The following is a 15,999-nucleotide window of genomic DNA, read 5'->3' on the forward strand; positions in this document are numbered from 1 at the left end:
AAAAATATCAATTAATCCCAATCAATTTGTAATGGAAAATGAATTCTACAAAACAAAAAAAAAAAACCTTTTTACCCCAAGATGAAGCTAAATTAGTTTGCACTCCAGGATTAAAACAATAATTTCGATGTAGAAAACTATAGTGAAATGTAAATGTGGAAACAGTAAATGAGCTGTTTTAGCTTTTGTTACAGTGAGCTCCTCTTTTAGCTTTTGTCATGAAGGTTTAAAAATGAGACCGGGTTGGGCCTTGGGCCGGCCGGGCCGGTGGATATATCTCCTTGTTGATATCTGCCATAGCTCCGATTGTCCAAGAAAAATACAAACTTTTCTTGTACGCGTGGACCCAGCAACATACAGGTAGTGATGTACCTTTTAGTTTTTACCTTGTACTCCTTTTCCTTCTCTCAAATAATACTCCCTTCAACCATGGTAGCCCAATGGTAAAAATTTAGGGATTAAAAAGTTTGTTTTTTTCTGTAGTTTTAAATTTAAATTCTAAATTGCTCATATAATAGTCACTGGAGATTTACATGGTTTTAAATTCAGAATCCATGTGGGATTAGTCAAGGTACGCGCAAGCTGGTCCGAATACCCACGATAAAAAAAAAAAAAAAACAACAATACTCCCTTTATTTTTATTGAAATAACATATATTTTATTTTATTTATAATTTATACCATTATAAATTTAAAAATATCCTGAAACATGATGATTGCTGTATTAGCCAGCACAAGCTGCCATACATATCACCTATCTGTTAAATCTCCGCCCTTCCTGCCTTATCATACCATCTCTCCCCTCTATCTCTTCCTCTTCTCACCATTTCTTTCTAAGAGCTTCATTTCAAAACCTCTTCAATGGTTAAGTCCTCCTCAGCATCCAACCTCTGAAAGCCAACCTTCGTTGCTCGCAGCTCTTTAGCCTTCTTTACTGAGAATTGTTTCCCTCGAATACATATGCTTTCCTCTGCTGCAAGTCTTATTGGTACCACGAAACATCAATACAGTGCATTAAAAACCCCTTTCTCTGTCTTCTTCAGTTCTTGAAGTTGCAGAACTCAAAAGAGTTCTGCTATTTGGTAATTATTTCTTGAATTCCATATATATGTACACATAACAATTCTTGAGCTGGTCCATGCCATTAATGTATACATGTCCTTGTCCAGAAAGCTGCGTTTTTTTTTTCTTTCCCAGTTCTGAAATGCCCTGCTGTTTCAATGTTATGCTGTTCTTGTTCGTTCTTTCGTTTACAAATTTATACAGTGATTCCCTTGGTTGGTGTCGAATTCTTTCTTTCTTTATCCATTTTAGATGCAAGAGGGTGCTGGGATCTTATCCTCTTATCTGGACTTTCTTAACAAGACTTGCTTTCGTCCACGCAGTTATTGCAGAGAAGAATTACTTTATTCCTGTAAAAAGGAACGGACTCATTAATTCATTGAGATTTGTTGAAATACAGGTACACTTGGGAGATTTGTGCTCATTGAAACAAGCAAGAGCTGAAAATGGCACCTAGGAACAGTCGTGGCAAGGCTAAAGGGGAGAGGAAGAAGAAGGACGAGAAGGGTATCGATTTATTTTCCAACAGAACATTGTTTAATTTAATATAATAAATCGATCATGAAGACCCTCTTGAGTCCATTCTATCAGTCACCAGCTAATGTATCTAATGTTCTAATTGACTTCTTGTGCAGTTCTCCCTGCTGTTGCTGATATCACAATAAACCTTCCCGACGAGACTCATGTTGTTTTGAAGGTTTGGTGCTCCGGAGTCATGGCTCTTAATTATATTAGCAAATTCTTTCCAAGGAATTGTCATTTTTGCTGCACTCACATAGCTAGCATCTTCTACTCGTAGCCGTCTCTACATTCCTTATAATTTGCCAGGCATCTTTTGCTTGGATAGGTTCCGCAAGCTTGATTTTTTGGAAGGTAGCCTGAATACTTTAGTGCTCCAGCCATGGCTGTGTGTCCGCCATGAGCTCATTGGCTGAATTGGAATCTAATTTAGCCAATTATTTACTGTCCCTTTTCTGGTCATTATTTTACTTTTCAGAGTTTTTTAAATGTTTTTTTATATTGACGTATCAAAATATTTTAAAAAATATATATAAAATTAAATTTTTTTTTCAAAAAAACGTATTAGCCTGAGACATTAATAACTGGTTTTTGAAAGGCGTGGAAACAGTGGAAAACGTTTTAGATACGCCAGCAAAACTTTCAGAATGGTGTCACTCTTTTCAACAAAATGGGTTTGACAATATCTTGATTTCCTCTATTACTCGCTTGAATATGTGATTAGTAAAAAGATGCATGATATGACTTGATTGCAAGGAAAACCAGTCCTCTTCTTGCTCGTTTTCCTTTTCCTACCTAGCATGTGCTCAGGAGAAAATATAGTGACATTTGTTACTCTTTTGGTATGTATTCATCTGCCCTCTTACTGCTAAGCCACGTGTCAATCTTGAGCAGGGAATATCAACGGACAGGATCATAGATGTTCGTCGGCTTCTATCGGTGAATACTGGAACCTGCTACATCACAAACTTTTCATTATCACACGAGGTGAAGATATAGAGTGAAAATTATTGACTCTTGCTTTTTCCCCTACATATACGGTGTCGTGTGGGTGTTTTAGTGTCGGTCAAGTCCTCATGATCAATTAAGAATGACAAGATTAATCAATGCGCATCACTATTGATGTCACGTGAGCGGAAAATCTAAATCACAGGATTTGCACTGATTGTCAAAGACGATCAAAACGTGGGGCTTTCCATTTTTCAACTTTTTTGTGTGTCCACCTCCATAAAAGAAAGGGGCATTAAAGTAATTTACCTTTCCGTGTCTAATTGACAGGTCAGAGGATCTCGGTTAAAAGACACGGTCGACGTGTCAGCTCTCAAGCCCTGTGCTCTCACTCTGAGCGATGGTAAGACGCAAAAACCCACCAGCAACAAACGGCGCCGTTTCATTCTTTAATCGACAGCGTCTTGTTTTACGTGCTTCACTCTCCATTTATTTTTTTTCGTTTGTAACAGAGGACTACGATGAGGAGCTTGCAGTGGCGCACGTTAGACGACTCCTCGACATCGTGGCATGCACAACGTGCTTCGGTCCATCGGCGACTGCGCAGGATAAGCTCAAGTCCGATACTGGAAAGAATGCGCCGGCTGCGCAGGATAATAAGACTTCTAAGAAAACCACCACCAAGTCTCCATCCACCGCCGCTATGTCCACTAAGAAATCATCGTCACCAAAATCAGCATCGAAAGATGTTCCAGTGGACGCAGAGGGAGAAATGAGCCACTCGTGCCCTAAGCTTGGGAGCTTTTACGAGTTCTTCTCTCTCTCGCATCTCGCCCCTCCTCTTCAATGTACTCTCTCTCGCTGATTAAAAATAAAAGAGCGTCATTTTGAGATAATTGAGGGTATAATTGGAAATGACAGAAAATGTGATTGGTGTTGTTGCAGTTATAAGGAAGGCAACGAAAAGAGAGATTGATGAGATTTCCGTGGATGATCATCTTTTCTCGCTTGATGTAAGATTGTTTTATTTATGAATTTGCTTTTATCTTTTGACAAGGCTTTTTTCTTAATTGTTGTTGAAATGATCAGGTGAAGCTATGCAACGGGAAGCTGGTTCAGGTTGAAGCTTGCAGAAAAGGGTTTTATAGCGTTGGAAAGCAGAGGATTTTATGTCACAATCTTGTTGATTTGCTAAGGCAGCTTAGTCGAGCTTTTGATAATGTTAGTTTCACCACCTTGCTCAATTTGTGTGGGCGGAGTTTTTTTTTTTTTTTTTTGTATTGGATAATATTCGAATTGGTGCAACCTGTATCATTTTTCGGCTGGAATCCATGAACTTTCTTAAAAGATCATTTATTGTTTGGATAAACAGTTAGTGTCCGTGCACATGACATATGCTTTTCCAATATTTTTCTGAGTATGAAGTTTAGTCTGTAAATGAACTTAGATTAATCTTTTCTTGAGATACTACGTTGCTTTCAGTTTAGACTTTGTGGAAGTGATATGGATGTCATGTCTTATGTGTCAGGCTTACGATGAGCTCATGAAAGCATTTGCTGAGCGTAACAAGGTATCTAACCTTTGTGTCGATTCTTCTCTCACAAAAAACAAGGGAAATAAACTGTGCACTTGTGATTTAATGATTTCTTGCTGATGTTGCAGTTGTTGTTTCCAATTTTTTAACTTTTTTGTTGCTTCCTGGCCTTTTATAGTTTGGGAATCTTCCGTATGGTTTTAGAGCAAACACATGGCTTATCCCTCCTGTTGCAGCACAGTTGCCGTCAGTTTTCCCTCCTCTCCCAGTTGAGGATGAAACATGGGGAGGAAATGGGGGTGGTCTAGGAAGAGATGGGAAAAAAGATTTAATACCTTGGGCTGATGAGTTTTTGTTTGTCGCATCCATGCCTTGCAAGACAGCTGAGGAGAGGCAGATTCGAGACAGGAAAGCCTTCCTTCTTCACAGCCTATTTGTCGATGTTGCTATTTTCAGAGCCATTAAGGCTGTGCAACATGTAAAACTAAAGCCAGATTTATTGGGTTCGGTTGCAAACAGTGATATTCCTTATACAGAGAGAATTGGGGATTTAAGCATCACAGTTATGAAAGATGCTTCCAATGCAAGCTCTAAGGTAGACACTAAAATTGATGGGATTCAAGCAACTGGAACTGATAAGAAAAATTTAGTAGAGAGGAACCTTTTGAAAGGGATCACTGCTGACGAGAATACGGCTGCTCATGTAAGTTCCAGAAAACATGATTGATCAATGATGCTCTTCCAAGGGTTTGGGATTTTAATTTTAGTTTAATTGGTAAACTGGTGAATACTTTTGCATTTTGACTGCAGGACATTGCCACCCTCGGTTTTCTTAATGTAAGATACTGTGGTTTCATCGCCATTGTAAAAGTTGAGGTGAGGGATGAAAAGAAAGCCAGTCCTCCATCCCAAAGTATTGAACTTGAACAGCCTGAAGGTGGTGCAAATGCCCTTAACATCAACAGGTCCTTACCATCTTTTCCTATTGATGAACTAGTATTAAAATGAGCCACTTCCCATTGAAGTTGATAGTTATATATGCAATAGAGATCTTAGATATCATCTGTCAGTGGAGTTGTATACCTGCCAGTGGTTGTGCTAAGAATCATATACGATTGCTGTATTCTAGCTTTGAACAAGCAGTGAAAACTGTGATGGATCATTCGTTAGTTGGGAGCCAATAGTTTTGATGTTTTCTATTTTGATTTGTCCAAACATATGTATCAGTGCAATATAAGAAATTTAGTCAGCTTTGATTTATTACATTTTTTCAATTTCAGAAGTGGATCTTTTTCTTGAACAATTTTAGAATGCAATGGCGATCCAATTCGATACTGTGATATTGTTTCCATTTCAAATAAATTATGCTGAAGTTAAATTTTAACCCTGCTTTGTCCTTAAGAATCTCAATGTGGGTGACTGACATAGAATCTTAATTTCTCCTATCTTGGAAAATACCAATCATGTCTTGCGATATTCAACTCCAAAATTTTCAAAGATAGAAGTCTTTGAATGGTGATTTGATTGATTCTCTAGCTATTTGGCATGTTGGTTCTTACCTGTAAATCTATTTTTTGTTACTAGCATTTAAATCAATGAGGGTTTTATGACATGCATTCCCATGCTACCGTTGTATTATTGTACCAATCTTAATGATTGCAACATCATACCAGAATGGAAGATATTTATACCCAAAAGCTGATATTTCAGATTTTAATATTATGACTTCATGGTGATAGTATATGCTCCATAATTTGGTTCTCTTCTAGTTGTTTGGCTTCATTCATTATACAGAGATCTAACTTTGCCTTCCTTACAGCTTGAGACTACTTCTTTACAAAACAATACCTTCAGAGCACACAAAGCAGACACCAAATCTGCAAACTTTGGAATGCGAAGAGCTCTGTGCTTCTGAAGCAATTGTAGAGAGATTGCTGGAAGAAAGTGTTGCTAGGCTTGAAGAAGAGGCACCAGAGCAGGATCATTTGGTGAGATGGGAACTTGGAGCCTGCTGGATGCAACATTTGCAAGACCAGAAAAATACTGAAAAAGATAAGAAACCTTCCACAGAAACAGAAATGAAGGTTGAGGGACTTGGGACACCTCTTAAGTCCCTTAAGAACAAGAAAAAATCAGATGAAAGCCATGTAAAAATGCAGTCGGAAAACTCAAGACCTGCCTTTGATGGTTTAAGCGGGGCAGTTGAAGATGCTACATTGCCTTCCATGGAATCTCACCTTGAAATTGATGCCAAAGATAATGAGCTTGCACTGCAGCAGTTGTTGTCTGATGCAGCCTTTGTTCGACTAAAAGGATCAGATACTGGACTTCATCGCAAGGTACTATTTTCTTGACTGTTCATTGCCTTATTGTTTGTTTTATTTTCCCCTCTATTAAGGAGTTAACTAACCTATGAAGTGATCGACAGTCTCTGCGAGAGCTAATCGACTTGTCTCATAGATATTACACAGAAGTTGCTCTTCCTAAACTGGTACTCAACCTTTTTCATTAAATTATCTCAACCAAACCTGCATTTCTAGAAGTTTACTATAGTTCCTAGATTGAGTACTGATAATGGAACACAGGTAGCAGATTTTGGTTCACTGGAGCTTTCACCCGTCGATGGCCGGACTCTAACTGATTTTATGCATACTAGAGGTCTTCAGATGCGCTCCCTGGGACATGTTGTAAGTTCTTTGTTATCGTGCACCCCTACTTTTTAATCTTCAATACACAGTTTAGGTACATTTATTTGTCCACGAAGGAAATTTTAATTCCATATCTACCTTCTCTTTGGACACAATCATGTTTAACTTTAACGAATGCATCTGTTTTATACTTTTTTAAGACCTTGTTTGTGCTTTAACCATCCAGTTTTTCTGAGGATTTTCCAATCAGATCCTTGTATATTCATGCTTGACAATGAGATCTGTTATCCTGCCATTGTTCTTATGTATAAACATGCATATGTATGTTGTTGTCTGAGTTGGTGCTCATGTTAACTGTATGTGATCCTTACAGTTTTATAAGGCCTTTTCTAGACACTTAAGCGTGCTTGAAACACAGCTGTGATAGATAGCCTTGAGGCATTAATTTTTGAGTGGTAATATTGTGTGGCCTAACCTTCACAAGATACTGAGCAAACTTCACAAGATAAGGTGCATGCCTTTAAGATTGTCATTTGCAGCTTCTGCTCTCAAGGGCACAGTCGGTTGCTTGATTGACTGAAGGCAGGGCCAGCTCTCTCAGTTCGCCAGTTGTAGCATAACTGATAGGGTTGATTACTACGTATAAAAAATTTCCTTTTTTGCATATATAATAAAAATTCTCACCTGTTTTATCTTCATGTGTGTGCATTTACTGCACCATTTAAACTTACTGTTTATTTCAAATTGCACTAAATGTTAAAGTTCTAGCCAATTTTATTATAAAACCAATATTCTTGAGGTTCACGCCTCAACCCCTTTGGAGGCTTATGCTGCTCCTCTGAGGAGGTTATGTGCCTCCCCTTATGCTCTCTCATTTTGAGACACAAGTTGTCTTTGATCTAGGGTGTTTTTAGTTTATAAGAGTTTTGAATTAACTTCATAAGTGGTTGCTATATTTTGATGTGGCTACTTTCTTTAACTAGAAGTAGAAATTGTCCATGGTTTTTTGATTCCAGCAAGTTAATGTGTTAACAACTCTTCTTATAATTGTCAATTTCTACCTTTTAATTTGATTTTTCATATTAGACAATTTCTGCTTTTTATATTATAAACCAGGTAAAGCTTTCCGAAAAGCTGTCACATGTGCAGTCACTCTGCATTCATGAGATGATAGTACGAGCTTTTAAGCACATACTTCAGGCTGTGATTGCTGCTGTTATGGACCATGAGAAAATTGCTGTATCAATAGCCGCTGCATTAAATTTGATGCTTGGGGTTCCTGAAAGTAGAGATTCAATCAAGTCTTTGCATGTCCATCCTCTTGTATGGAGATGGCTGGAGGTATTTTTAAAGAAGCGGTATGAATGGGATCTTAGCAGTTCAAACTTCAAAGATGTGAGGAAATTTGCAATCCTGCGTGGGCTGTGCCACAAGGTATATTTCTGCATGTGCTCTAGAATGCATAACAAGTGGGATATAGGGACTCAAAATTGTTTGATCTACAAAAACCTTGCTTCTTTCCCATTTTTGGTATTCTAAAGAGTTGTAGGATGCATCATTTGCAATTAATTCACTGGATCAGTTTGGTAAATATGTCCAAACTTGATTATTTTTGGTGAGGCACAATTGTAAACCTGTAAAGCATTGGCTTTAAAGCACACGAGTGTATTTCCTCCCTGATTGTGGCATTCCTCCAAATGAAACAATACCTTTTAAAGGAATTGATTGCATATTCTTGCATACACATTAATCTTTTACTTGATTTGGGAAAATCAAAACAGGTACATGTATAAACTGACACTCTTTTGTCTTCTCCCATCCTCTCAGGTGGGCATCGAGTTGGTTCCAAGGGATTTTGATATGGATTCTCCACATCCATTCAGAAAATCAGATGTTGTCAGTCTGGTCCCTGTGCATAAGGTGATTACTAGAGATTAAAGTGGTTATGCTTTTCTCCTTATAATCCATATTGACTTGTACCTTTTTATTTTCAGCAAGCAGCATGCTCCTCTGCAGATGGAAGGCAACTTCTGGAATCATCAAAAACAGCTCTAGACAAGGGAAAACTTGAAGATGCAGTCACTTATGGGACAAAGGTTGGTGGGTTCTGAAATTGCACTTCTGATACTCTTTGTAAAGGACATAGTTGTCATGGCTTCTGTTTTAATAATCTCTTACCTGTTTTTCCCATGTCAACAAGGTGCTTCACCAACCGTTTAATCAACCTTTGCTATTGGTGCTATAGTATTTTAGCTGATTCGTATCTGTGGTGTTCCAGGCTCTTGCAAAGCTAGTGGCTGTTTGTGGTCCCTACCATCGAATGACCGCAGGAGCATACAGCCTTCTTGCTGTGGTATTGTATCACACTGGGGACTTCAATCAGGTCTATTTATTATCGATATTTTTCTTCCTTTTTCCCCCCCTGATGTAGCTGGAAATTTTCTCCAATAACACCCAGATTATAGTCACCTTACTAATTGCTTATTAGTAGCAGAATGACATAGTATAGTTACAGAGTCGACCCAGAAACTTTGCATTCCGTTATTTTAAGGACTTACGTTTTGTGCTGATTCAATATTCTGTTCACTTTACAGGCAACTATATATCAGCAAAAAGCGTTGGATATTAATGAGAGAGAATTGGGACTTGATCATCCAGACACAATGAAAAGCTATGGGGATCTTGCTGTGTTCTATTACAGACTTCAACATACAGAGCTGGCTCTCAAGTATGTTTTATTCTTTTTACATTAGAAGTTTTAGTCTTGCATGATACTATGTAATTTCATGTTTTGCATTCATTACATTTTAATCTGATTCTGGCTTGATGTCAAATGATTGTCTCCTGGACTGCCTGATTGTATTCAATTATCTATGTTTATAATCAGAATGATGATTGCTCTCATAGTGATTCTGCACCATAGATGTTAGATATCAATTGCTTGTTTGTGCTCGTTTTGGTTATCATATTTAAGGGACATGGTTTTTTTTTATTTGACAGACAAGGTTCTTATTTATATTGCATAAACCAAGATCCCTTTCTTTTATCATTTTGGATTTCTTTTGAGTGATAAAATCTTACCTGGCTTTTCCTAAGGCTTGTTTTTGTACTTCTTTCGTGAGTTCTGGGAGATACCTGTAGTTAGGTTCATATGTACCATCATTTGTTATAAATTGCTCATGTTTTGTGTTTTACCTTTACCCTAGTGTGAGAATCCAGTACTGTTGTTGATTAGGTATGTAAAGCGTGCTTTGTATCTCTTACATCTCACATGCGGTTCATTACACCCAAACACTGCTGCAACATACATCAATGTGGCTATGATGGAGGAAGGCCTGGGGAATGTGCATGTTGCACTCAGATATCTTCATAAAGCTCTGAAATGCAACCAAAGTTTACTTGGCCCAGACCATATTCAGGTTTTATTTTGCTCTGAAGTTTGTTTATGTTTTATTGTTCATAATATGCTCACTATTTTCTAGTTGATGACCAAAAGTAAAATGGTTGGGTAAGCATATTATATATTCATTTGAAGTTATACATGAAGTGCTATATACATTACCATCTTGTCAAGCATTATAACTAAGCAGTGCTCTAAATGATCTTATAAATTCTGTTCCCATCTACATCAAGAAACTTTCCATATTGTAATTAATTAGCCTTAAGAATGGCCATATTGATCTCCCTCTTCCTCCTTAAATGTAAAAATCCTTAGAAGGGGAAAAAAAGAAGAAAAAGAATGTTCATAAGCATTGAACTATTCAGATGGTCAGTAGTCAGTACCACATCTATAAGCACTTTGCGAATATATTGTAACAATATATGGCCAATGAAACTCCATTTTTTCACTTGTTATGTACTTATAAATGAGCTAATTACTGCATTTTTTTGTGGTTAATAATGCCAGACAGCTGCAAGTTACCATGCAATAGCAATTGCACTCTCGTTGATGGAAGCATATCCTTTGAGTGTTCAACATGAACAAACAACCTTGCAAATTCTCCGAGCAAAGCTGGGTCCAGATGATTTGCGTACTCAGGTGTCTTGCTAAATTCATCAATTAATCTGCACCCTCCACCATTTCTCTCCTCCTAGGCATTCGTGTTACTATCAGCTACCCTGAGCTAGAAACAAGCACTTGTTAGTATGATAGCACTAGACACGCTAAATGAATTTGAACATCTCGAAAGTATTATATTCATTACTGACAACATGTATGTGTAATCATCTGAAGTCTGACCTGCCCTTCTGGCTTGGCGATCTGAAGGTTGAAATGAAGATAAGATTGCAATTAAATAGGTCCTTGGGTTTCTTTTCAACATGACATGGAGCCATGAGATGAATGACTCTAAATTGATGACTTTAAGGGCTACATAGATTGTTTTATTTTGTTGTTTTTTGACATAGAGATTCGATACCAAGTTTTGAACTTACTAAAAGGGCATGGTTGTATATATGTGTGTGACCAATATCCATTCGTAATTTTAAAATCTTAATGGAATGCTGCAGGATGCTGCTGCTTGGCTTGAGTATTTTGAATCCAAGGCTTTTGAACAGCAAGAAGCTGCACGAAATGGTACTAAGAAGCCTGATGCATCAATTGCTAGCAAAGGCCACCTAAGGTAAATTAGACCAACACTGGCCTATTGCCCCGTTTAATTATTTAATGTAGTTTAACTTTCCTCTACTTCTTTCACTAATCACACCATTTGGACACTCTGCTATTGGTGTGGTTACTTGTGTTTTTGGGATTTGCATGAGAAGCAATTTATGCTCTTTTAATTTTGTTGGAAATACATCCATGAAATTGTAACAAGTGAACTTTAACACACACTCATACAAAGAGAGAAAAGATGTAAGCTCGAGGTTTCTTCATGATCTTTGCTACACGCACAAACATCACTCAGCAAGGACTTTCATCTCACATTCAGTAGCTTCCCCAAAGGTCATTCTTTTTGTTTCTGGGGTCAAGAAGTATTTGCACAGATCATCATATCTATCCTGTTAATTTTTAGTAATCGGCTACTTTTCTAATGGGTGTGCAGAATAATTTGATCTAGCTGGATGCCACTTTTGCTTTCTATTTGATTATATGCACCATGAACATGCTGTCACATGAATGCAATTCACATATCTAGCTTATGATGCAAACTCTTGTTCAAACGGACAGATGTCTTGAAACTAATTTCAGTTTTTAAAATTTGGCAGTGTATCAGATTTGCTGGACTACATTAATCCAAGTCGTGATGCCAAGGGGAGAGACGTGGCTGGGAAGAGAAAGAGCTATATCACTAAGGTATCTGGATATTCGTGTTTGATTAAAACAACTCTAACTCATCATCCATGCCAATGATGTTGGGGAAAAATTACCAGTTTCTGTTCATTACATGATACTTTTTTTTTTTCCTGTTAGACTTTAGCAATTCAGAATGGGATTTTTCCTGCCACTTTCCTTCTCCTTCTGGGACTTGGGAGTTTCCAAGATTTGGTTTCATGTTTTTTCAAGTTACCATCACATTTGGGGTTTGTCTGAAACTTCAAGCCAAATATGTGCAACCTTGTACTGGACTGAAAAGGAATAAATGATAGTACTCTCACTTGTTAAGTCAACATCTGAGGGGACCCCTACTGGAGCATTTGGAATACTTAGAAACTGTACTTTCGTAGGCTCAGGAAACCAGTTGTCTTTGTTATAGAAGTACAAGGACAAGAAAACAGGGCAAAATCTAGAATAATTATGATTTTCCTTCGACCTTTTGGTTCTTTAATATTTGTTAACATTGAAGATCTCTCACTTCTCTTGTTGTAAATGAAGTAATGAAAAAAGATGAAATGAAGTTCCACTGGGCTGAGATCAACCATTTCACCAAGATACATTATCAGAAAATACAATTGTTTTACATGTAGTAACTTCTAATTTTTTCCTTAATACAACATGCTTTTGCAATTTTGCTTTTCAGGTTAAGGAAAAAACCCAACCAAATTTTGGTATCGCAAGTTCCAATGAATCTCCAAAAAATACTCCTAAAGAGGCTTTGGAAGTGGAGATACATGTGCCTGAAGATGATGCTTCCCAGGAGACCAGCTCTGTACATGTTGAATTCCAGACACCCATTGTGGAAGAGACTGTAGAAAAAAAATCAAGCATCGTGACTGAAGCCTTTTCTGAAACTCTTGCTTTAGGAGATGATGGATGGCAACCAGTTCAAAGGCCAAGATCAGCTGGCTTGTATGGGCGACGACTAAAGCAGCGGCGTGGGATTGTTGGCAAAGTTTATAGTTATCACAAAAAGATTGTGGATCCTGACATGGATTACACTCCTGTCAAGAATGCTAATCAGAATAGTGGGTATTACCTTTTAAAGAAACGGACACCATCTCATGGAAGTTATGGAGACCACCAAACTACCAATCTCCCTCAGGGTAGCAGATTTGGGAGGAGAATAGTTAAAGCTGTAACCTACAGGGTCAAGTCTGTTCCTTCATCTAATAAAAGTGCTACAACAGAGAATCCAAGAATTCACAGCACTGCTCTTACTTCATCAGAATCTGCTCCAATTCCCCCCCCTAATGACATCGGTCAATTCAAGAATTCAATAGTGAGTCTCGGAAAATCCCCTTCATACAAGGAAGTAGCATTGGCCCCACCAGGGACCATTGCTAAGCTGCAGGTCTGGTTTCCCCAAAGCAATACTTCAGATAACCAGGAAATTGGTGATGGAAAACTCAAGGAGACCAATGAAGTTAAAGAAATTGCTGGTCCAGTAGTAATGAGCGTGGAAGATAGCAGTGGAGAGAATGGTGAGAATTCTGAATCAGATCATACAGATGATTTGAAGAAGGAAACAGGTGTTGCTCTGAAAATGGAAGAACACCACTCAACTCATGTATTGGAAGAAAATTCCTCCCCGAACATGCAAGGACCTGAATCTGGTGATATTGAGGTTCATGGAATTATACAGAATGGAATGTTGATTGACCAGATGCAAAATTCAAACGATTCTCTTCCAAAGGAACCACATGAGAAGGATTCATCTATTGAATTGGGACCACTAGTTGATCCCAACTCCACCTTGCCAGGAGTAGAGGGTTTGAAGGACAAACCATTGATTTTGAATTCAGGTGATTCTCGGGGATTGCCAAATAAGAAATTGTCTGCTTCTGCAGCTCCATTCAACCCATCAACATCCATTGGATGCTCTTCACCAGTTGCCATCAACATCCCTCTTCCTTCTGCTCCTGGTGGTGTTCCAGCTGTTGCACCCTGGCCTGTGAACATGACTCTTCACCCTGGACCTGCAACTGTCATAACCCCCCTCAATCCAATGTCCTCTCCACACCATCCATACCTATCACCACCTCCAACCCCAAACATGATTCACCCATTGTCCTATATGTATCCTCCTTACAGTCAAGCAGTGCCAACCAGTACATTTCCTGTTACTAGCAGCGCCTTCCACCCTAATTATTTCTCCTGGCAATGCAATGTGCGCCCTAATGTGTCAGAGTTTATTCCTAGCACAGTATGGTCTGGCTGTCATGCAGTGGAGTTCTCTGTCCCACCACCTGTTGTTGAGCCAATTGCTGATCCTGTATTGGAGCCTAAAGTACAATTTGAAAATTCTGGAAGCCCAAGTCCACCTCCAACTCAGCCAGTGGACATTGACAATGTAGGATTAGCTAATGGAGAAATGAACCTTCAAGCATCAGATAGAAAGGACAACGTGAAGGAATTGACTGGAGATGGCTTGGAAAATATCAAGGAAAATGGTCACTCAAATCCGTCTGAAGTTGAAGTTTATAGGAATGATTCAAGTCAGAAAAAAAAGCCCAAAAGAAAATGTCACTAGCAATGTTGACCAGCAGATCCATGGGGAGAAAACCTTCAGCATTTTGTTAAGAAGAAGGAGAAACCGGAAGCAGAATCTGAGAATGCCAATAAGTTTGCTTAGTCGACCATATGGCTCACAGTCTTTCAAATTTATATATAACAGAGTGGTAAGAGGCAGTGAATCTCCAAAATCTACAAGCTTCGCTCATGGTGAAGGCTGCACAGCTAGTGCTACATGATCCTAGGTTCTGCTGTTCTCTCCAATCAAGTGATTCTGATCGTTTGGAGATAGCTGGAGGATAGTTTTTTTATTTGATTATATGCACTAGGGACACGTATCTTGAGTATTTTCTGGCTTTCATGGACATAGCACCTTCTGGAAAATTTACAGGTTTGTTCTCTATAATCAAAGCGAATAGCACTTCTTTTCTTGATTAACAAAAGCAGATAACTTTCTGCTGATCCCACGTATATTTGCTTGCCATGAATTGCTTCTTTGAATCTTCTATTTTCTTGTATAAGTACATGTATGTAAAAGTTGTTCTCCACAATCACTTTCTGGACTTCCAGATCACAACCGAGTGCAATACGCAGGCTGACCCATCGCCTAGTCTATGGATAAAATTTGGCGTAAATGTATGCAAGATTTATTTGTGAATATTATATTTTTATTTTCTGATAAATTTGCAGTTCTCCATTTGACTTGGTTTGTGCCTGTGCAACGGATAGTGGAGATACAGGAACAGATGCTTCCATTTTGTTCAGGTATTTCTGTGACCCTTTCTATCTCTTCTTTTCATCAATTCCAGAAGACGATCCATTTTAGCATGATAAACAGCCCTGGTTAAAGGAGAGAAAATGTCCTTCTCAGTTAGTTGGTGTCTTGTGATGGACTCTTGTTAAATTGTACCGCAATTGATTCCTTTGAGAAACTATCCAGAGATGTTTTGGTAGTGGGTACATAGAACAGAACTTGACCACTGAGTTCATTCTTGGTGTCCGTAATAAGGATGCGTCTTCCATGACTTTGGTAAAAATTAATCCATTTCTTGTACAAAAGTGCTTTACTTTTATGTGACAAAAAAGTGAAGTCAGCGATGACTTGAAGTTATGGTATGGTAACAATCACCGATGCCCAAGTGTCATCAAGCTGGAGATTAGTAGCTAAAGTGGTCGAAAGGTTCCGGTCTATTATATTGAGTCACATTTTTTTTGGTTCTGCTTGATGTGCAGGTTTACAGTAGGAAGTCTGCCATTGGGACCTTCAACATATGTTTCGTCAAGTAGACAATTTTGGCTTAAAATGTAGCTAGAAAATTTTGATATCTTGGATCACAGCATCTAAATACATTCAGTACTTTTGGTTTCCCATAGCTTTGACTTTGAAATATTAATTTGATTGAATTGTAAACAAGGGAAGCTAATCCATTGAATCAAGCTTTGACATTTTGTTTAAGG

At 38.2% G+C, this 15,999-nt stretch overlaps 1 protein-coding gene across 1 annotated transcript; it reads left to right on the top strand.

Annotated features, from left to right (window-relative positions):
* Positions 1-749: 749 nt before the first annotated feature.
* On the top strand, positions 750-15,997 carry LOC118057719 (protein REDUCED CHLOROPLAST COVERAGE 1-like). Its single transcript, XM_035070391.2, is given in 27 exon segments — positions 750-1,081; positions 1,462-1,568; positions 1,697-1,758; positions 2,475-2,567; positions 2,859-2,931; positions 3,041-3,376; positions 3,474-3,541; positions 3,618-3,749; positions 4,057-4,098; positions 4,241-4,765; positions 4,873-5,027; positions 5,882-6,401; positions 6,491-6,553; positions 6,648-6,749; positions 7,827-8,144; positions 8,538-8,630; positions 8,705-8,806; positions 8,989-9,093; positions 9,305-9,438; positions 9,946-10,129; positions 10,618-10,749; positions 11,220-11,332; positions 11,919-12,006; positions 12,671-14,527; positions 14,529-14,932; positions 15,232-15,306; positions 15,775-15,997. Coding segments are annotated over 24 exon segments (5,610 nt in total). The 5' UTR covers positions 750-1,081; positions 1,462-1,507; the 3' UTR covers positions 14,781-14,932; positions 15,232-15,306; positions 15,775-15,997.
* Positions 15,998-15,999: the final 2 nt, after the last annotated feature.

Source organism: Populus alba, chromosome 2 (assembly GCF_005239225.2).
Source record: "Populus alba chromosome 2, ASM523922v2, whole genome shotgun sequence".
Lineage (NCBI taxonomy): Eukaryota > Viridiplantae > Streptophyta > Magnoliopsida > Malpighiales > Salicaceae > Populus > Populus alba.